Source organism: Zosterops lateralis, assembly GCF_965231275.1.
Source record: "Zosterops lateralis genome assembly, chromosome: W".
NCBI classification, from domain to species: domain Eukaryota; kingdom Metazoa; phylum Chordata; class Aves; order Passeriformes; family Zosteropidae; genus Zosterops; species Zosterops lateralis.
Window position 1 is genome coordinate 22,976,894 of NC_139801.1, and position 23,583 is coordinate 23,000,476.

The 23,583-nt window shown below is 42.8% G+C and overlaps 1 protein-coding gene across 3 annotated transcripts in view; it reads right to left on the bottom strand.

The window, feature by feature from the left end:
• The window catches only part of LOC310922226 (ubiquitin-associated protein 1-like), a 72,941-nt gene that overhangs the window by 46,403 nt on the left and 2,955 nt on the right, over positions 1–23,583 (bottom strand). For 2 of the 3 annotated variants that reach the window (XM_083882672.1, XM_083882671.1), the window contains exon 2: positions 2,725–2,765. In XM_083882672.1, coding sequence (XP_083738798.1) covers positions 2,725–2,758 — 34 coding nt within the window. In that variant the 5' untranslated portion in view covers positions 2,759–2,765. Of the gene's footprint in view, positions 1–2,724; positions 2,766–4,831; positions 5,032–23,583 lie in introns of those variants that run through there. The other variant, XM_083882673.1, reaches the window with a different exon arrangement.

Genomic DNA, 23,583 nt, shown 5'->3' on the forward strand with positions numbered 1-23,583 from the left:
AAGTGATCTCCACCAATGGACGGCAGAGAAGGAGTTGACTGACAAGACTTTGGGAGGGGCCAAAGGTATAAAAAGCAGGACATCCATTTTGTAAATGAGCACGTGTCTGCTAGTCACAGAGACTCCCAGCATTGCTCTTTCTCCTTATTCAGTTTTTTGTTGTATTTTGTTAGAGTTTAATAAACCCTTGAAATTTTAAAACTGGGCATCGTTTCTCACAACTATCACACCAGAGGCAATGCTCCACACCCCACCTCTGAAGCCTAAGTCTAGCCCCAGAGAGGCCAGATAACCAGAAGTCCCACATGGGGGAATGGCCCAGGAAAGCCAAAGGGTATTTAACCTGAGAGACAAGGCAAGCACATCTTGCTTGACTCTACCTCCTTTTGGAATTTCTATTAGCTGAACACCACTGGAACTAGGAGTGGTAGCTATGTTTGTTTTTTTCTATTTTTCATTATCTTTTTCTTCTAATTCCCTCTTCTTGGAATTTTGAGTAACTTAAAATTGGATGGACTTGGAGTTTGTTAAGTTGAATGGGCTAAGTTAATACTTTGTGAAGTGTTTCATATTGATTGAATGCTGCTTTAAACCTTTTGCCAAGGTTCTCTGATTTTCTGAAGTTGCCAGTAAAGTTTTTCTTCTTCTTTTTACCTCTTGAGAATATCTTGTTGGTATTTCTCCGATGCATGTAACTCAGAGTACATGAGAAAAACGTAAGCCCTTTTAAGTGTCTCATCAAGCGACAATTTTGTTGTCTTGCAGTAGCAAAATGGAAACATTTCAGATAAAACCAGTTACTAGTTATAAATGGGGAACAGTTTTGAAACCAAGTGGAACTTAGCTTTTGTGGTCACAAAACACACATAATTCTCAGAAACTGGGATTAGAAGCTTTAAAGTTATATAGTGACAGTGATAATTCAACAGCAATATTAACATACTGCACTTGATATAACAAAACCTTTTGTGCAATAGATGAGAGCTGTATTTCTAGATGGTACTAATTACTGGAACTTAAGCTTGAACTTCCAATTATTCAAATGACAAGAGCATTTGAAGTTACACGCTTAGGCATAGTTATAGATGTATACCAAGAATACCCTCCAAAACAGGAAAAGTGTTCCTTCCTCTCCATCCCATCTTCATCTCCATCTGAACACAGTCCTGAGTAGGTGCTTTAGGTGGCTCTACTTGAGCAGGGTTTTGGACATGACCATTTCTAGAGGTCCCTTCCAACCTCAACCATTCTGTGATTCAACGACAGTCCTCTAACCTCCAATAAGCAGCTCAATAATAAGTACAAGAGATACATCAACTATATTGACTGATTTCATCAGCCTGCCAGAGACACTGAACTGATAAAAACCAGGTAGCTGTTGGACTAGATGCTTTACAGGAAGCCAAAATTCACTTGGTCAAATTAATTCTTAACAACCCCAGAGAAAACTGAAAAAAATTGCCTTGCTAATTTCTTAAGACATAATAAGCCAAAGAAGTTGTTCTACTAGTTCTCAGAAACAATACCATGACAGTGTCACTGGTATCATTAGGAACAGAAGGTACACAGAGTAGACAAGTGAAGCAGCCAGCTTACAGAACCATTTGTTTTGATTTTGTTATTTTGAAGCCAGGAGCATGTTCCACCACACTGAACTGTTTTGAGAAATATTTAAGACAGATTGAATTCTAGCTCTGAGCAGTGACTTTGCTAGTCTGGTTTAGGAAGGAAAAGAGAGAAGTAAAAATAGACTCAAAAGACAAGCAGTTCAGAACGTTCATAGGTACAAGAGAACAACTGGTAAAAGCTGGCAGATAGCAAATAAATAAATTCATTATCTTGCAGCAGGATCACTGGGCCACAAAGGAGACCATATAAAAATTAAGTTTTGATTGGTCATTTTTATTAATCCATAACCATGTATTTAAGTGAGGGATTTTTTATTCTGTAGTTCAACTTTTTACTTGCAAGACTGAATAAAAAGCTGAAAGAAAAATGGAATTCTCCAGGACCCTCTTATCAGAAAGATTATCCAGAAAGATCAATGCTGAGTTTCTAAAAGCAGAAGTTTCTATAGCATGAAAATTTATGTTAGAAATTTCACATGAACTGCCCAGTACTTCATTGAATGATTGCTGATTTGAAGAAGATACATGACATACAACAAACTGGACTTTAATGTTCCACAGAAATATTAATCCTTAAGAGATAAGCACATATACAGGCAAATAATTTTTATTATACCAATCATCTACATGACACTATGCATCTCAAATGTAGAAGATATTCGCTTCACTTGCCTGCTGAACCAGATTAGTCCAATTTAGGAAAAAAAATCACTGCTGAGCAAAAAGCAGGCATAGTTCTATGATATATTAAAAGCCTCACTTTCAATCCAGCTGTTCATGTGACTTCCATAGAAAGGAGATACAAATCTAGTGTACACTTCAGCAAACATCAAATCAGTATCACAACTGCAGTTCAGCTTTGATTTTGAAGGAGGAAGTGGGGGGAAGGGGAAGGTATTATTCTGTCATGAACAAGTAGGAAACAGTCACAGACTGAATTTCAGTTTAAGAAGGAAAGCAAGGTACTTAAATTCTTTTAAAAATACTCAGAGGTTAAACAGATTAGTCTCTATGGACTGCCTAGGGTGGGACATGAGTCAGCAGCAATAGTAAGATTCATCCTATTGAAGAGACAGGGATACCAAATTTCACTTACCATGAGACTCAGATCCCAACTTCTTAGAAGCCATTTAGAACCTGAAACACAATTTAAAACAGCTTTAACAACATGTAGCACAGCATAAGCCTATGCAGTTCTACACTGTCTTATCTCTAGATTAAGGGACATGTGGCAGAGGCTGTTTATCCTGTTCCCAAGACAGATAAGAAAAATTATTTTATAGCTCTGAGAATTGATTAAGCAGACAAATAACTTACCCCAGGGTCTGACAATCTAACTGGCAAAATTAAGAAGAAAGGACAAAACAGAGCCAAGAAGCAGTCAGGTTGATCAGAAAGGCAGTTTTCCAGATCACAGTGCTCAGAGGCCGCTCTGTCCCAGCACCATAGAGCACACCCTGCCTCTGCTAGCATTAAGACTAGCCCTTCCTACTGGAAATACCACACTTATCCTCTTCAGTTTAATCCTCGCTGCTCTAAAAAGGGATACTATCATACTGGGTATACAGTCAGCCATCATGGCACTTGTCTAGACACACTGGATAATGCACAATACAGGTATACAATAAATGGTACCATTAGGAAGATATTTTTGTATACACACAAGAAAATAATGCTAACAAGAGGCCTCATTCACTGCCCACAGAATTTTATTAGCAACTTAAAATTTGGATGCGAATCCTACACAGCCAAGATGTTAAACACAGAAGCACCTAGCCAGCTTTTAACAGAGCCAGCCTGTCCTGAGAAAGAACTCCTCCAGGATGCTCATGGTGTATTCAATAACATAATTGGGGTTTTTTTGTTAGATTAAAAATATGTCACAATATCTTTCTTAAGACACCACAACATAATTCTTCAAATAAATTATTTTTAAAGTCCTCCTTGTGGTATTATTCATAACAAAGAATCAGAGTTGCCCTTTGTTTCTGAAGCCCTCCAGTTTTATGAAATGCCCAACAGCCATTTTTCAAAAACATGAAGTCATCTGGTACACATGGAGCAGATCTAACATTCACACCCATCATTCCCCTAATCAAGATCTTACTCTTAGCCTCACTGTTTCCATTGCTGATTCTAACTGCAAATGTTACCTTAAAGGGTGTCATAAGGTGAGGATTATACAGACACCTTAGCTATTCCTCCTGATAGCTGCTGACACATCTGGGGGCAGGAAGAGCCAGTTTCAAGTACTTTAGGAAAGCCCCTTTTGCTGTGCTCAAGTTCCTTTCAACATTTTGTTGAAATCAATAGGTGAACCAACCATATTGGCTAATGGAATTTCAACACACAGCTAAAGCCAAAGCTGTATGAAGATTACCTGGGTGCAACCAGACTGTGAATCACAGTGAGCAGATGCTGGGCCATAGGCAAGTGAGTCATGCTGGGCAACTCCAGGTGTACCTTGTACATAAAAGTGTCATTCTGCTCGACATTTGTCAGGTTCCTCTCAGCACATCTCACCATCTCTGTCAACATTGGCATTATGACCAAAACCAGTCCACTAAAGCCAGAGAACTGGTTTTAGCACTAGCCGGCAACTGTTTCTTAGAAGCAAACAAAACACTGCAGTTTCAAAGACAGAAGAAAAAGATGGTGAAACAGTGTTGAGCCTGCCACCTCAGGAAGGATGTTAAGGGCAAGGCCACAAGATGGCCCAGTACAGTTGCATGTCAACCACTAGAGATGAATGGGCTTTATTAGTCCCAGTGCCACAGAGGGGAAGATCAAACTGCAGACTACAGCACCCTGAATACCTTGAATACTACCTACACATGAAATAGGCTGCATCTTTCAGACACAGATCACACTGTCAGACAAGCTGCTACATTGCTAGTTTCTCTGTATGAGAGTAGCAATTAAGACATCAACTTGATTTGTTATTATCAAAAAAGCCAGGTGTCTTGGTTTGGATAGACAGGTATCTGCCAAGGAAGATTGGAGTCCCTTTTGGAATGTAAGCCCTCCCCCCCCTCGCTTTTTAAATTATAAATTTGCAATAAAAGGCTGTCAGGCAAAGATTTTAGGAATAAGTATAGCAGTTCTTTACTAGGGATATTAAAAATACAAATATAGTACAAAAGAATAAGCAAACAAACAAACAAGGAATCCTAGAAAAACCCTGACAGAGTCAGAAGTACAACCTGACGTCCTGTTGGTCAGGGCGTTGGAAACAGTCCAAAAGTCAGCCCTCCTGGAGTGGCAGATGTGGTCCTGTTGGAAGCAGAGATGGTCCTGTGGAGCCAGGGGTCCCAAAGTGGGTCCGGTCTTCCTTTGGGAGTCCCGTAGGAACACCAAAGTGCCTGGTGACACTTGTGGCTCCTTTTTTTATCTAGGTGGAAATGGTTTGGCTTCTTCTCCCTGGGTAGAGCATCTCACAATAGGATGATGAAATGTGTCATGCCATTGGTGAGCTTTGATGGTGCGTTAACAGAAGATATTCCCATGGGGGTAGTGGAAGAGTGAACAGAGATAAGAAACACTACTCCATCTGGTTTTAACATCTGGCTTGGGAAGCAGTGGAAGACTGAGCAGAAATAAGAAACAATACCCTACCTGGTTTTTAACAGCTGGCTTGTTATCAGAGAAGGCAGTTACCCTCTCCCTTCTGGAGTTACAACAGATAAAGAAAAAACTCCGAAACCGAGCTTTGGCCATCTCTTTGTTTTGGTCAAGTACTCTTAAGTATCCAACACTTAGTCTCCTTGGTAACTTATGGGGAAAAAATTCTTTAAAGTAAAAAAGAAGCAAACCTAACCCCCAACACCAGGCTATATGTGAAATCATATAGACTCCATGCACCTCACCGGTCTTCTGCATGTCATTGGAGACTGTGAGGCACTGTCTGCACACATGTACTATGGCTGCCCATCATTCACTACTATTATAGCAGAGATGAACTTGGCAGAAGGCCACACACTTTCTTTAATTTCTCCAAGTTTGCCTTTCTTCTAGTTATTACCTCAGACTGAAAAGCAAATGCTACTTTTCTAAAGGATTTAATTTTTTTTGTGAAAGTAACCTACCCACTTTGGCAACTCAATTGACAAGGAAGTTTTTTCAATGCAGAACTGAAGCCAGGGATACCGATAATAAGAGAGGGTTGGACTGAGACAGACGTAGATACGACCAGTATGGTTAATTCTACGAAGTCCCTTTACGTGCAGTGCAGCAACTTATATACTATTCTACATTGTTTATACGTGTAACAACTTTTTCATTGGCACACAGCAGAGGAAAGAATGTAACCACACATTGTTTGGTTTACTCTTAAGGTGGCTAACACCTGCATACTAACAATTCTATTCAATGACCTTCAACACCCTATTATCTTTCCCAAACACCTTAATATCTAATTCTAGCTGCGCCACAGCTCACTGAGAATTTTCTCCTGCATCACAGGCCTAAGGCCTCAGGTTAGGCCTCAGTCAAGGTAGTTCAATATCTACATATAAATCATGTTTTCTTTCCCTAAGAAATTTAGCAACACAGAACCAGTTATCTACAGGCAATAGGGTTTATGCTACCTCATTTACCAGAAGCAGCTTACTCCAGACTGTACCTACATAAAGGACATTGAAAAGAAATTTCAGAGATAATTTTTAGAATGGTAATTTATAACTCCTCTCCAGTAGGCCATTGCAAGGACATATTAAGTTTACCATCTCACACACTGATCTTGGGCAACAGAACATTAAGTTACCATGACAAAATCAATTTACTCCAGGGACACTAGTAGCAATGCATAAAAATCCTGCAAAGTTCAAGATGTGCATGTCTAGCATCCAGGGAGGTTTTCAGTAGTATATCAGTCTGGAGCTGAATAAAGCCTTGGATGCATCCTCAGTGTCAAAATATCCCACACAAACAATAAGTATCTTGTTTTTGTTGGCAATCTTGTAGTAAAATCCTAGTGCAGACCAGGCATCTGCATTAAGTTTAAAGCACAGTGGGAAAAATTATTCCTCTGCCATATGCAACACCTTATTTTAACTACAGAACTAGCTAAGGCACATCAATAGCAAACTAATAATGAAATGCACCATTTCCAGAGAGAGAGTCACTGCAGATTCAGGTAGCATTTGAGTTTATGTCACACTAGCTCTTCCTGATACACTGTGTGAGTGTGCACTTAAGATACCATTACTGCAGAAAGCACTGTCAGAATTGTTAAACACTGCACACAGTAATACTAGAACAGGCTGCCAGCCACATTTCATCACTTTTCCAAAAAACTTTTAGTTAAAATAGTGTCTTGCAACTAATCAGATTTGATAGGCTATTCAGGAACCACTATTACAAGCATCTTGCTGTTGCTCTGTCTTGCTGGCTTGGAGGAAAAAAAATTGAAGCCAGTTAGAGTTAGAAAGTTACTGATGTTACTATGCTTCTGGGTCTGAACTATATTTGCTCTAGTCAAAGCTGCTACACTGTGCAGTAAAGGTTTAAAGGACTTTCTCCCAAAGTCTTACTCCAAATGAGTTAATGGAAGACTGCAGCCCTATCACTGTTGCCTTTGGAGAACAAAGTCCAGAACAGAATGCTGAAGGGCATCTGTGGGAATGGCACATAGGGGAACAAATTTTGGTCTGATGCTTTACTGCATGCTTTAAGTTGACAAAGAACATAAAATGCCTTTCCTGGTCTAGGGAAACAAATTAGTTGCATAGTACTACAAGGTTTTCTTACAGCCACATACAAGGTCACTTCTATAAATTTAGACATCCTTAGTCTCATTCTCTCATTCTTGGTTCTGGCTAATTCTCTGAAGAGGAGATCAGGACTACAAGTGCCTAAAGTAATAAGCAACTTTCATGTCAGCAGCCACCAAGGCAACCTCTTCCCTTCCTGTATGTTCATTCTCCACTTAACACTGAGTCAACAGGGCAACATTTTTAAAATCAGGCAGTCAGAGGAACACAGCATAGCAGAGTCCAAGATGAGAGCAGAGGATCTCCGAGTGATGATGATAGAAGGGGAGGAGGGGGACACATACAGGGAAACAACCACAAAAACAACAACAAAAAAAAAATACAGATGCAGAAACAGAGAAATGACAAGACAAAATTGATGACAGAAACAACTGGCACAAAGAGAGAGATGACAAGTTGGAAAGGCTTAAAGGGACAACACAGGTAACCAGGAAAGCCTACCTCACATGTCACCACTTAAACCTGAATGACTACTTGTGCTGCCAGACAACAAGAACATAGGGAAGTGTGACTTGGTGCAGGCAAGCAATACCAAAGGGAGAGTCTCATCAACAGATGAGGAAAAAAATTTACTACCATGAGAAGCTGCTAGCAAGTTGGGGTATTTTTCAATTATCATTTTATTTTGATGTTCCTTCTACTGGTGTTTTCCCTGAAGTTTATATCTACATTCCTTTCCTTCTGAAAGAGCTCTGGCTGGTCAAATTGGAAGCATCCTATTGCTAATGGTACCTGAAACAGCTTTCTCAGTGATAACTCAAGCCAATTTAACTATTTGTTGAGAAGAATTGTCTTTTGTTGCTATATCCTTCATTTTGGGGTGCAAGTGTGGTCTAGATTCCAGACCACATGAATTTTCTGAAGTAACTCCCACCTTCTGAGGAAAGTATTTATTATGGGTCAGAGGAAATCAAAATGCCTCAAGTTATCAACTATAATCAATGTAGCACATCTTTAATTTTCAGAGAAAAAAATCTTGCAATTTCCATTTTGCCTGCTAATACACATTGTGTAGCCTAAGAACACACAACTGAGAATGCACCATTCACTCTGAAAACTACAAAAATACACAAAATCCCCCAACTTAAGAGATTAATTTTTGCTGCCTATATTACATTCATTAACTATTACTGATTGTACACTGAAAAACAGTGAAAAGCAGTTGGATTCAAGTGATTGGTTTCTAATGCAAGATTTAGACAGTGGTTTAAGTTTTTACTATAACTACTTGTTTCAGTGTGTTAAAAAAGACCCTATAATATTGTCTTTCACATTAGTGTATTGGTCTTTACATGTTATTGATTGTAAGTATAGCACAATTTATAACACCTTTTAGCAGCTTACTAATATAACCTACTTTTTCATATTAAGTATACACTGTTGTGATGGCTTGAGTGTCTTTTCTGCTGTGAGATAGGATTAGGAGAAAGAAGGCAAGCAGGCCCAAACTTAAAGGTACAAAGATGGATTTATTAACACACACTAAAAGAAGAAGATGAGAATCAAAATGAAACTTTCAAAACACTCCTCCTCCCTCCACAAGTATTCACTTTCCCACTAACAACATAAAGAGACAAAACCTGTGATTTTCACTCAGTTTCACCATTTAAAAATAAGCTTTCATCAGTTCTTTGGGAGAAGAGTCTCTCTTAGAACTTCCATGGAATTTCCCCACTGACAACATAGAACAGTTCTCTTGTGGGTCTCATTTCTCAGAGAGACACCTGCCCAGGAACCTGCTTTTGTGAAGTCCCTCCCATTAGCAGCTTTCCCAATACTGCCTATGGGACATGTCTGCTTATTAGGGGTACCATTTAAGGATGCCTGTTCTAGTATAAAACCAAGATTCTCTTCTTCCATCTCCAAAATCATCTTCATCTCAAGAACCAGAGATCTCCTTTTTCCCTAGGAGCAAAGGGCTTCATATCGCTTTTTCTTCCTCTGTTCAAAATTCTCCATTGAATCTCAATTATATCAGTCCATAACTCTTAACTAGAGCCATGCATCTCCCCCAAACAGCATTCATATGTTACAGGAAACAGTCCAGTCTCCATGGTTTCACAAGAGAAGTCCAGCCAAACGAGGCCACTCCTCACTCCTTTGTCCCACTCAGGACTTAACTCTCTCTCACTGACTTCCCGTCTCATGCCATGTTTTCTCTATGTTCACTCTGTCCTTTTCCTCTCACTCAGGGAAGGGTTAGAGTCCTGGAAGCTTCATTTGTATAAGGAAAGAGTTAAATCTTGCCCAGGTCTACGGAGGGCATGATGGTTCTTCCTGGCAGTGACTGAAGGTGGTAGGGTCAGGCCTCACTGGGCTGGGCCAGAGTCTTTGGTTTCTGGCTGCTGCAGGGCCACTTGCCCGGCTGCAGAGCCACCTTTGATCTCAGCTGCATGATCTCTCGAGCAGGCTGGGCTTTCCTCCTCCTCCCTTTTCTTCCCCTGTCTGGGAGTCACCAGAGGGGGAAGGGGGGGGGGGGGGGGTCACCCCCCGCAGCTTAGCGGCAGGGTGTTTTACAGCTGCTGGAGATGTTATCCGAGCGAGGAAGCAGGCATATTCTCCTCCCCTCCCCCGGCCCGGAAGTCACTGGTCCTGGCAGCTTTCCGGGAAAAGCCTGGCCTGGGCAGGGGCCAGCCAGGCCCAGCCCCCCCAGGAACCAGGAGCTGGGGCCAGCTTACCTCTTCCAAGGCAGGAAGGAAAAAGGAAGTTTCCCAGACTTCTGATTTTTAAGCCTGTGTGTTCCCAGAGGCGTGTAATCCTTCTAATTGGTCAATCAAGCTGTCAACTTTAAAGTCAGTAACTAATTGGCTCTTGCTATCCGTGCTAAACCAGCACAAATGTATAGCCCATAGAAAAAATAGTGTAATGAATATATTATGTTAATATATACACCTTGTAGCTCATAGAAATAATAGTGTGATTAATATATTATACTGTAAGCCTTAGCAAGATATAAAATGTTAAAATACTTCTTTGTAACCAAGAGAACTGTATAAAGCAATTAAGTTGTTTCCCACATCTGCTGACTGACCTCTCCAAGTGATAACTGTGACACAAACCAGAGCACCGGAGGACAATTGGAAAATACCATGTTAAATTTAAAGAAGACATACTAAATCCTTATTCGTGGATGTAAAACAACAAGATGGAGACACAAGGAGGAATAAAATATATTAACTTGACACACAGGATGTCATGCAGATGTTATAAATGCACATTATAAAATTGGCTTTTCGCAAGATGTGTGCTATATGATTAATAATATTGTGGTAAGAATACAGGATATAAGTTTTTTATTTCTGCTATTAGTAAAAGAAGATTAGGCATAGTGGTAGTAGTTGATATAAGTATGCTTAAACTGTCTGGTCGGGATAACATCCAGTGAACATGTAAAGAAGACTCTGCTACTGATATACCAACTATCAGCAGCTACAATCTGATAAAAGTATGGACCAAGGCCCAAGCTGGAGGCGATAATAAAGACACAGCCACAAAACACGCATGCTCTCAAAAGGTGGACCCAAGGAGGGACCATGCAAAACAGTTCCTGGAATATGGAAACTAGTTTATGGAAGAATATGAATATTTATAAACTGATGCAATAGAAAGGGTATTTAACAAATGTCTCTGAGATAGCAAGGTGTGGACTTGGCTAAGTGCCAAGTCACCCGGCCGGCCGTACTTGGCTTATCTCCTAATTGTCTTAATTTTTTTTATTAAATATATTTCTTAAAATTTACCAAAAAGTGAACCTTGTTTTTCACACAGATAAGCCAGAGCATGAAGAAACCAAACAGAATTCCCCAACATCAAACAGTTCACAAGAATGTTTGAATAATGCATGAAACTTATGAATATGTATGTACCATAGTAAAGTAACAGTATATAGATAACACTATCTTAGTCTTCTTTGGCTGTTTGCCAAGAACACCCCAGCACTGGACACTGTCTTTTTTTATTCCCTTACTAAATGTGATAAATGTGCATTGGGTAAAAATTTGTGATAAAAGAATATAGCAATATATGTTAGATTGGTGTTAATATAAAATGTGAAAAGGTACAGTCTGTAGAAAACTTTCCTCCAAGCCAGGCTTCTGCCACTCCTGGGACAAAGAACAGGACAGGAGCCATCAGGATGAACAAAGACACTAGCCAACCCAGATAAGAATCAGCATCATACCCAGACAGAGAAATTCCTCCCCGAACGAAAAGAGAATTCTCCGACGAGGAATACACATTGAAATAACCATGGACCGGCAGGCTCCATCCGCATGTGAAAAGAACCTTCCCAGAATACTATCTGCAAAGTTCGACAAATCCGGGAAGCCCATCCGAAAATTATTTGGACTATTTGCTGGACTATCCCGGGCACCTGTTTTGCCTCGGGACACGAAAACCCCTATAAAACCCCGAGCTGCGACCTGCTCCGTGTGGATTTGGGAAAACTGTGCTTTAGAGTACAGTCCCCTCATCCACCCAGCGCTGCGCTGTGAATCCTATTTGTGGTTTTCTCTCTTTATCGGTGATTGGGATTGTTTTATTAATAAATTGTTTCTTTATTAATCCGATTTTTGCCGTTGCATTTATAACACTAAACTTTTGAAAAATATTCTAAGAGTGAACTTTTGTTTTTCACAAGTGCAAGGCTAAAACAAATATCAGCATTCTGCATATAGTGTGACAGAGCAACAAGAAGATGCTTGTAACAGTGGTCTCTGAATTCCCTATCAAATCTGATTAGTTGCAAGACACTATTTTAATTAAGTTTTCTGGAAAGAAGGTGATGAAATGTGGCTAGCAGCTGGTTCTAGCATTACTATGTGCAATGCTTAAAAATTCTGTTTGCTGTATATACAAGAAAACCAGAAATAGACAGTGCCTGTTGCTAAGATATAACAAGTCAAGGTTCTATCAAAGCCTTCTACCTATGTAAGCATTCCATTATTGCTATACAATTGAAGTCTCTGAGACTGACAGTAAATAGATTATAAGAGTCTACTACAGTACAAAATGGATTCTGTTTTCATTTATTGCAATCTCCGAATGGATGACATCACCCCAAAATCTGCGGCAACTGCTTCTGCTTTGTACCTCTAACAATTCTGCAAACAAGCACAGTCATCTGCATGGAGATATTCCCCTTTCATAAGGCACAGTGATATTGAGCCACTGATAATAGCTCTTTGGATAAAGTCATTGTACAACTATATTTGACACATTACAACTACACCTCCTGCAGAAAAAAAAAAAGCAAACATAACTATGACCAGTCTTAACAGAAAAAAATAGTTTTAAATTGTTGGGGGTTGGGTTTCTTTCTTTTTTACCTATAGATTTTTTTTCCCATAAGTTGCTAAGAAACTAACTACTGGGTACTTATGGGTACTTAGGAAAAACAAAAGAAGTGGCTAAGGTGAGAGAGGAGTGTAGCATCTGGCTACACTTTTTTTTTTTCCTCTGGGAGTTTCTCTCTAAGGGGGAAGATACTGTGAGTTTTGAGAGCAGGTAAGGTACCGAGTAAGGAGCAGCTGCTCTCTCTTGCTCTCAGCTTTCAGAGGAAGACGGTCGAGCTGCTGCTTGAGGAAAGGAATTTCGCTACCACCTCTATAACCCAGCTGGGAGCTGCCTTTCTTCTGCTGCTGGGCCCCGCACCTCCTTGCTCTGCTGTGATGGCCCGCAGTTCCAGCTATCGCTGTGGAGTTTCTGATACATCTCGTCCACCGCCCCGGGATTTCTGCTCATCCCTGCCGTTCCAGCTTGCTGCTTCCGAGAGTCCTGCTAGGGCACTGGGATCGACAGCCCCAGGGGCTTTGTGAAGCGAAGCCTCTCTTCCATCCCTCCTCCTCTCGGACAAAGCCGTCATTACCGCGTGCTCTCCGAGCCCGCGCCGGAGCACCCCCTGCAGCCACGTGGGGATCCATCGCAGCTGCCCTGTCCACCGGGAGCCTGCCAGCGCTCCCTGCCAGCTGTGACCATCACTACACCAAAGGGGAAATTGCCTGGAGCTGAGAAGGCTGGCACTAGGTTCCTGGTTCTGTTTGTTGTTAATGCTGTGGTTGTTGTTGTTTTATTTGCCTTGTTATACATACTAGTAAAGAACTGTTATTCCTATTCTCATAACTTTTTGCCTGAGAGCTCCTTAATTTCAAAATTATAATAATTTGGAGGGAGGGGGTTTACATTCTCCATTCCAAGGGAGGCTCCTGCCTTCCCTAGCAGACATCTGTCTTTCAAACCTAGACATAAATATATCTACTGCAATCCAGGAGGTAAAGTACATTAAGGTTCTTGGTCTGTTTTAAGATCAACAAGAACAAACTAGACCCTCCTTGAAGCAAATGCTGGTAGGAAGTTTCCATTCAATTTTCAGTATTTGCTGGTTAAAACAAATTTAATGACATCTTCATCTTAAAGGATATAAGTGGTCACCTTACATTTAACCAAATGCAGAGTAGAGGTTACACTGACAACAGTGGAGGGAGGAAGGGATGAGATCTCTGCAGCATAGAAACAGGGATCAAAAACCCAAGCAACTGTAACAAGAGATCTAAATTTGAAGGACAGTCCATAACATCAAACTAATTCAGTTATTTCCAGTGCAATGACTGAGGAGCAGAAGAACAGGAATCAATAAAACAGCACTTTTAAAAACATTTCCAGAACACATGAGTAGGAAAAACATGGAGAAAAGAGCCACTGAAGAGTAGGTCTGCATGCAGATTACTGGATTACAAGACAACACTAGCGATGGCAATAACAACCATATATAGGACTTTACATGCAGATGTTGGATAGCATCTTCCTAGCAGTGACAAACATTAGGAAAAATCGATTCTTCAAATTTTGCCATTGCTTAGCATGACATAATGGGCAACTAGACCTTCTGCTTCAGTACATATCAGTCAATGGGAAGTTAAAGCAGAAGGCAGCCCTTCCATACACTCTTAAGAGAAGCATGGCATCTCTCACTCTCTTGTTCCATATGGATTCATTACATTAACGTTATACATCTGTAGTTATGCAGCAATTTCATGTCATGTCCCACTTTGGTCATACTGTCTCTCACAGGATCTTTCTGGACAAATTGTCCAGCACACAGCTGGATAAACACACAATATGATGGGTGAGCAACTGGCTCACATGTCAGGCACAAAGGGTTTTAGTGAATGGGGTGACATCAGACTGGTGACCTGTCACTAGTGGAGTTCCACAGGGCTCCATTTTAGGGCCAGTTCTCTTTAACATCTTCATAAATGACTTGGACACAGGACTGGAAGGGGTACTAAATGAGTTCGCAGACAATATGAAACTGGGAGGAGCTGTTGACTCCCTCAAAGGAAGGGAGGCCCTGCAGAGAGACCATGACAAATTAGAGGGCTGGGCAATCACAAACTATATGAAGATCAGCAAGGAAAAGTGCCAGATTCTGCACCTGGGATGAGACAACCCTAGATGTATGGACAGACTGGGGAATGAGATGCTGAAAAACAGTGCCATGGAAAGGGAACTGGGGGTCCTGGTCGATGGCAAGTTGAATATGAGTCAGCAGTGCCCTGGCAGCCAGGAGGGCCAACCGTGTCCTTGGGGTGCATCAGGCACAGCATCGCCAGCTGGTTGAGGGAGGTGATTGTCCTGCTCTGCTCTGCACTGGTGTGGCATCACCTTGAATATCATGAGCAGTTTTGGCCACCACAATATAAGAAAGGTATTAAACTATTAGAGAGCATCCAAAAGAGGGCTGTGAAGATGGTAAAGGGCCTTGAGAGGAAAACGTATGAGGAGTGGCTGAGGGGAGACCTCATTGCAGTTTACGACTTCCTTGTGAGGGGACGAGGAGGGGCAGACTGATCTCTCTGGTGCCCAGTGACTGGACCCGAAGGAATGGCCTGAAGTGGTCTGGAGAGGTTTAGGTTGGATATTAGAAAAAGGTTCTTGACTGAGAGAGTGGTTGGGCACTAGAACAGGCTCCCCAGGGAAGTGGTCACAGCACCAAGCCTGACAGATTTCAAGAAGTGGTTGGACAATACTCTCAGGCAGAGGGTGTGACTCTCAGGGATGGTCCTGTGCAGGGCTGGGAGTTAGATTCAATGATTCTTTTGGGTCCCTTCCAACTCAGCATATTCTGTGATTAAAGACACTGCACTTGCTAAAAGCACAGAATCACAGAATGTGTAGGTTGGAAGAGACCTTCAAGATCATCAAGTCCAACCCAGCCCTAACACCTCAACTAGGTCATGGTATCAAGTGCCACATCCAGTTTCCTTTTAAACACATCCAAGGATGGTGACTCCACCACCTCCCCGGGCAGACTATTCCAATATTTAATCACTCTTTCTGTGAAAAACTTCTTCCTAATATCCAACCTATATTTCCCTTGACGCAGCTTAAGATTGTGTCCTCTCGTTCTGTCAGTTGCTGCCTGGAGAAAGAGACCAACTCCCAGCTGTCTACAACTACCCTTTAGTAAGTTGTAGCGAGTGACAAGGTCACCTCTGAGTCTCTTTTTCTCCAGGCTAAACAACCCCAGTTCCCTCAGTCGTTCTTCATATGGCTTGTTTTCCAATCCCTTCACCAGCTTTGTTGCCCTTCTCTGGACACGTTCAAGCATCTCAACGTCCTTCCTAAACTGAGGGGCCCAGAACTGGACACAGTACTCAAGGTGTGGCCTCACCAGTGCCAAGTACAGGGGAAGAATGACCTCCCTGCTTCTTCTGGTCACACCATTCCTGATACAGGCCAGGATGCCATTGGCCCTCTTGGCCACCTGGGCACACTGCTGGCTCATGTTCAGCCGGCTGCTGACCAGAACCCCCAGGTCCCTTTTCTCCTGGGCACTGTCCAGCCACACCATCCCCAGCTTATAACACTGCAGGGGGTTATTGTGGCCAAAGTGCAGGACTCGACACTTGGACTCATTAAACTTCATTTTGTTGGACTCTGCCCATTGACCCAACCGTTCCAGGTCTTTCTGCAGAGCCCTCCTATCTTCCAAGTGGTTGACATGCTCCCAACTTAGTGTCATCCGTAAATTTACTAATGAAAGATTCCTCATCCATGTCATCAATGAAAATATTGAACAGAGCTGGTCCCAGCACAGACCCCTGAGGAACACCACTGGTGACTGGCCGCCAGCTGGATACAGCACCAATCACCACCACTCTCTGGGCCCGGCCATCCAGCCAGTTCCTAACCCAGCAAAGAGCGCTCCTGTCCAAGCCCCGGGCTGCCAGCTTTTCCAGGAGTGTGCTGTGGGAGACAGTGTCAAAAGCCTTGCTAAAGTCCAAATAGACAACATCCATAGCCCTTCCTGCATCCACTAGGCAGGTCACCTGGTCATAAAAGGAGATCAGGTTGGTCAAACATGACCTACCTCTCCTAAACCCGTGCTGGCTGGGCCTGAGACCCTGGCCACCCTGTAGGTGCTGCATGATGACACTCAGTATAAACTGTTCCATTTTCTTGCCAAGTACTGAGGTCAGACTGACTGGTCTATAATTACTGGGATCCTCCTTCCCACCCTTTTTGTGAATGGGTGTCACATTGGCCAGTTTCCAATCTTCCGGAACCTCACCAGTGAGCCAGGAGTGATTGTAAATGATGGAGAGTGGCTTCGCAAGCTCATCTGCCAGCTCCCTCATCACCCTGGGATGAATCCCATCTGGGCCCATAGATTTATGAGTGTCCAAGCATCTCAGCTGTTCTTTGACTGCCTCCTCTTGGACAGTGGGTGTCGTCCCTGCATTTCTTGCTTTCAAGTGTTTGAGTCTTTGCAGTAGCTTCTCACGCTGCTTCATGTAAACAATATTGTATTCTTAGAATTTATCTGTATGTTTTGCATTCTTGTTCTCTGAGAGAGAACTTGACTGATGGTCATAGTGACCAATGGAGTCAGGAGGTTGTAACCTCTTTGGGCCAATCTTGGCCCTCTGTACAAAATGTATATAAGCTTTTGGAGTCAGATAATAAAAGAGCCTTCCATGTTTGACCCTGCTGCTGCTTGCTGTCCCCTGTGAAGGTCCGCTCCCACGTCGCAACGTGTTGCCCCTCTAAGGGCAGGGGTAACAAGTGGGGGGACCATTCTGTTACCTGACACCATCTACCAGCCCAGGAGGACAGTTGTCCTGTAGGCAAGTTGCCTTCCCACTGAAAACTGAGGCAAAGAAGGCATTAAGCACTTCTGCCTTCTCCTCATCAGGAGTTACTAAGTTCCATTCCTTATCCAATAGAGAGCAAAGGTTAGTCTTACCTTTCCTTTTGCCATTAATGTATTTATAGAAACACTTTTTATGTCCTTTACAGAAGTCGCCATTTTGAGTTCAAATTGAGCTTTGGCCTCCCTAATTTTTTCCTACATTATCTAGCAGCCCCCTTAAATACTTCCCGAGGGACCTGGCCCGCCTTCCAAAAACGATACATCCTCTTTTTATTCCTGAGTTCATCCAAAACCTCCTTGCTTATCCAGGCTGGACATTTGCCTCGTCGACTGGTCTTCTGGCACACAGGGACAGTCTGTTCCTGTGCCCTCAAAAACTCTGTTTTGAAGAACACCCAGCTTTCCTGAACTCCTTTGTTTCTAAGGGCTTCTTCCCAAGGAACTCTCTGAATAAGTCTTTTAAAAAGGCCAAAGTCCGCCCTCTGGAATTCCAATGTAAAAGTCTTATTGATGTACCTCCTGATTTCACCAATTATCGAGAACTCTATAATTTCATGATCACTCTGTCCCAGTCGTCCTCCAACCACCACATCTCCCACCAGCCCATCTCTATTTGTGAACAACAGATCCAACATAGTCTCTCCCCTGGTGGGCTCACCTACCAGCTGTGACAAAAAGTTATCATCCATGCACTCTAAAAATTTCCTGGACTGTCTCTTTTCTGCTGTATTAGGTTCCCAGCAGATGTCTGGAAGGTTGAAGTCACCTACAAGAACAAGGGCTGATGATCCTGAAACAGTCTCCAGCTGCTTGTAGAATAAGTTGTCCACCTCTTCCTCCTGGTTGGGTAGATGATAACAGACTCCCAGTAGGATGCCAGCCTTGTTGGCTCCCCCCTTAATTCTCACCCATAGGCATTCAACTCCATCTTCATTAGTTTCAATACCTATGGAGTCAAAAACTTTCTTAATATAAAGGGCCACCCCTCCACCTCTTCTCCCTTTCCTGTCTCTTCTGAAGAGCTTGTAGCCATCGAGTGCAGTGCTCCAGCTATGTGAGTCATCCCACCATGTTTCTGTGATGGCGATTACATCATAGCTTTGCTGTTGCACCATGACCTCCAGCTCTTCCTGTTTGTTACCCATGCTGCGTGCATTGGTATACATGTACTTCAGCTGGGCTACTGATTTCACCCCTAACTCGGGCTTACCACCTTTGGGCCTACTTCCAGGCAGCCTAGCTGCATCCCCTTCCCCCTCCAAACCTAGTTTAAAGCCCTCTCAACAAGGTCTGCCAGCTCCTGAGCCAAGAACCTTCTACCCTTAACAGAGAGATGTATCCCATCTGGTTCCAACAGAGCAGGTGCTGTGAAAGTTGTGCCGTGATCAAACAATCTGAAATTTTGTCGATGACACCAACCTTTAAGCCACTTGTTAATGATGTGAGTTCTCCTATTTCTTCCATCATTTTTCTCTGCCACCAGAGGGACTGAGCAGAATACTACCTGGGTCCCTGTCTTACCAACCACATGACCCAGTGCCCTGAAGTCCTTTTTAATTGCTTTGACACTCCTCTTTTCAATCTCATCACTGCCAGCCTGGAGTATCAGCAGTGGGTTATAATCAGTGGGCTGAATCAACCCAGGAAGTCTCTTAGTAATATCCTTTATCCAGGCCCCAGGGAGGCAGCAGACTTCCCTGTGGGATGGGTCCGGGCGACATATGGGGCCCTCTGTTCCCTTCAGAAGGGAGTCACCTACTACGATTACCCTTCTTTTCTTCTTGATGTTAGAGGTGGAGATTTGTCTTACAGATGAATCCAAATAGGGAGGCTCACTGGGCAGATAATGTCCCTCTAAATCATCTAAATCATCCAGCTGGTTCTCTAGAGCCAGGGCCTTATATCTATTCTGAAGTGGCACCTGGCTGGGAGATGGAGGTTGGGAGAAGTTTTTATTATTATCTCCCCAAGCAGGGACCCTTTTCCATTCCCCTTCATCTACCGGGTGCTCTTCTATTGCCTGGGAGTGGGAGTCATACAAGTCCTCTGAGTCTAGATGGGCATCCCTTAAAGATGGAAGGGCTGAACTCCACCAGTCTATTTACCTTTCACTTTCCCTTATACTCCTTAATCGTTCAACTTCCTCCCTAAGCTCAGCCACCAGTGAAAGGAGGTCATTCACTTGCTCACACCTCGGGCATGCCTCCTTCGTATTATCCCCTGAAACAACTGATAAGCTCAAACACTCCAGGCAGGAATGGGTCTGTACAGATGCATCCTTTTTGGAGGGCTCCACTTGGTCACGTACACTAATACCAACAAGAGTTTTTGACCGTGTTGAAACCATTGCTAACAGAAACCACAAGACCAAACAGCCAGTAGAAACACCTCGAATAACACAACACACAGTACTCCTTGCCAGCAAGAGAACTAGCAGCTCTGCCTGCTTGCCGTGCCTGCGTGAACTGCTGCGCAAACTGCCTTGGCCACGCCCCAGAGACTCACCACACCCCTGTTTGCCCACCCTGGGTCGCAGCACTCCCTACAGACCTCTTATAATGGGCCACTCATCAATGCAGGGAGCTCCACCCCTCGCTCCTGAATGACTCACAACTCAAGCACATACTATTTGGGCTGGTTAAGGATTTAAGGCTCTTAACTGATAACAGACAGGTCTACTCCTCCTTCAAGATCCTGACGGTATATTTGGGACATAAGTTCATTTGCCATACATTTCACCCGAAAATAAGGGAAAATACTACAAGGGTGAGAAAAGACAGTACACTAATGCATCAGTTTTTAAATCACTGAATCACTTACCAGCCATATAAGTTTCCAATGAAGCTGAAGCTTTTATACCACACAAGCCTCTAGAACTACAAGTTTCACAGGCATGACTATAAGAAAATCAAAAATTACTTATAGACAGCCCAGTGGTCAAGGCAGATGAGTGCAAGCTTTTTCTTTGGCCAGACACTGATATGCTGAACAAGAGTCTAGAAGATGCACCTATTCTAAATTCCCATTTAACTGTTGCAGCAAATGGGTGACTTTTTAAAATGGACCCTTTCCAAAAAGAGAGCCCTGTCACACAAGAAAAGCATCTGCAACTAACATCTAAGGCTGACCTGACTTCCAAACACGACATATAAGGAGATAACACCAGTTCTGTCAACTACAAGAACAGATGTGGGTTGTGTAGTTTCTACTATTGACTGCTACCCAAGTTATTTAAAGACCATCTAAATAGATAAGCAGAAAAGAAAAAAGGACTTTACATCTTGTTTTGGCCTTGAGATCACCTTCACTAATGTAGAAGCTACATCACTGTTGGGAAAGATGGGACAGGAAGGGCTTATGGATATGATTGTCTGGTAAGAAATACTGGAGATGTAAAACCTGTGAGTGAAATAGAAATGAAAGCCAACTTCGAGATGTAGGCATGGGAGGCAAGAAAACGGTGATTAGCTGGAGTCAGGTTGAAGGACAGAAAACAAAAGGACAGGGAAAAAGTAGATAAGAAAGTAGTCTTTAGAGTTTAGAATATAGGATGATATGGTAATATAGTAGTTCTCATAGGCTGTATGCAAAGTTTGTAGGTTTTGTATCTTGCGCCGGTTGGTCACTGTAAATTAGAATATTCAACACAAAAAGAGATAAAATGTATTGTAACAAGGTCCTAGCTCTCTTGCCCTTGCTCTCCTCTTTTCTTTTTCCCCTACTCTCTTCTACCTCTTCTACCTCTCTCTTACCCCTCTTAGCTTTTTTACCTCCCTCACCTCATACCCTCTCTCTCTCCCTCTCTCTTTAGGGCTTTGCTTCAGCCGAGGCTGGTGGCTGAAAGCAGGCCCTTTTTACCCACGACCCTTGCAATAAAACCACGTGTTTCTAGAATATCTCAGGTCTGCAGAGTTCCTTGTCCCTGCCGTCCACGGATGCCCCTACACATCACCATCAAGAAAAGGGTGTCATGGTTTAACTCCAACTAGGAACAAGAGTACCACACAGCCGCTTGCTCACTTCCACCCGACCCTAGTGGGAAAGGGAGGGGAATTAGAAAAAAAAAGGAAAACTCATGGGTTGAGATAAGAACAGTTTAATAACTGAAACAAAGTTTAAAATTATAATAATATAAATAAAAAGGGGGAGGAAAGTGAAAGATAGACCCCAAGAAAAATGACATGCACAATTGCTCTCTATGCACTGACTGATACACAGTCCATCCCCAAACATCAATCGGCCCCTTTTTGGGTACATCCCTGTAGTGAGCTGACCCTGGCTGGATGCCAGGCACCCACCAAAGCCACTCTCCCACTTCCCTCCACACTAGGACAGGGGAGAGAAAATATAACAAAGGATTCATGAGTTGAGATAAGGACCAGGAGGTTCCCAAATATCATCATGGGCAAAACAGGCCCTAATTAGGGATAATAACTGAATTTATTGCTAACAAAATCAGAGCAGGATAATGAGGAGTAAAATAAGCTCTTAAAAACACCTTCTCCCCACCTCTCCCTCCTTCTCAGCTCTACCTCCTCCCCAAGCAGCACAGGGAGACAGGGGAGTTATGGTCAGTTCATCACCCATTGTTTCTCCCACTGCTCAGAGAGAGGAGTCCTTCCTCTGCTCCACCATGGGGTCCCTCCCATGGGAGACTGTTCTCTTCAAACTTCTCCAACATGAGTCCATCCCATGAGCAACAGTCCTCCCCAAACTGCTGCAGTATGGGTCACTCTTCCATGGGGTGCAATCCTTCAAGGACAGGCTGCTCCATCATAGGCCCCTTTCTCCACAGGCCTCCCACAAGGTCACAGCCTCCTCTCAGGCATCCCCCTGCTCTGGCGTGGGTCTCCTCCATGGGCTGCAGGTGGATTTCTGCATCCCCATGTATCTCCATGGGCTGCAGGGGGACAGCTGCTTCACCATGGGCTACAGAGGAATCCCAGCTCTGGCACCTGGAGCAGCTTCTGCCCCTCCTTCTCCACTGACCTTGGTGTCTGCAGAGTTGTTCCTCTCACATGTTGTCACCCTGCTCTTCTTTGTCTGCAATTACAACTGTGCAATCACTTTTTTTTTCTTTCTTCTTAAACATGTTATTCCAGAGGCATTACCACCATTTCTAATTGGCCCAGCCTTGGCCAGCAGCATGTCTGTCTTTGGAGCCGCCAGGGATTGGCTCTGCCAGACATGGAGGAAGATTCTGGCAGCTTCTCACAGAAGCCATCCCTGCAGCCCCCCCACTACCAAAGCTTGGCCATGCAAACCCAGTACATTTCCCCAGTTTATATACTGGGCATGTTTTAAAGAATGGAACATCCCTTTTACCAGTTTAGATCAGCTGTCCCAGCTGTGCTCCCTCCCAGCTCTTTGTGCAGCTCCATCCTGGGAGAGCATGAGACACTGAAAAGCCCTTGACTCAGGGTAAGCCCTGCTCAGCAACAGCCAGAACATGTGTGTTATCAGCATTATTCTCATACTGAATCCAAAACACAGTACTGTACCAGCTACTAAAAAAAAAAAGAACTCTATCCCAGCTGAAACCAGGACAGGGTGGTAAACAACCATTTTCCCCTCCTTGAAATACAGTAGCAGCAAGACAGACATTTGCATGATAAACCATGCCAGAAAATATAAATGTGCTAGGCAATTCCTACATTCTAGGGAAAAAAAAGGAAGAAAATATGATCTAGCACTCATTCCACTAGTGAGGGCTATAATAATCTCACAATGCAGTAATGAAACAAGTCCTAAATTTGATGAGCAGAGCAACTGCTTTTAACTATTTTCCTATATCTTAAGTCTTGAATAGCAAATGCCTACCAGTTCTCAGAGCTTAAATAAATCAGATGGAAAGCATTTAGTAATTATGAACAAATTTATCTACTTCAACTTAATTAGCATAAGTCTTCATACTATGAATGAGTCAAATATTTAACACTTTAACAATTTAGAGTGTTTATAAACTAGGAATCTAGTTTTAATTCAGAGCTCAAATTTGATGAAACAAATCAAGTTAAACAAAAAAGCACAC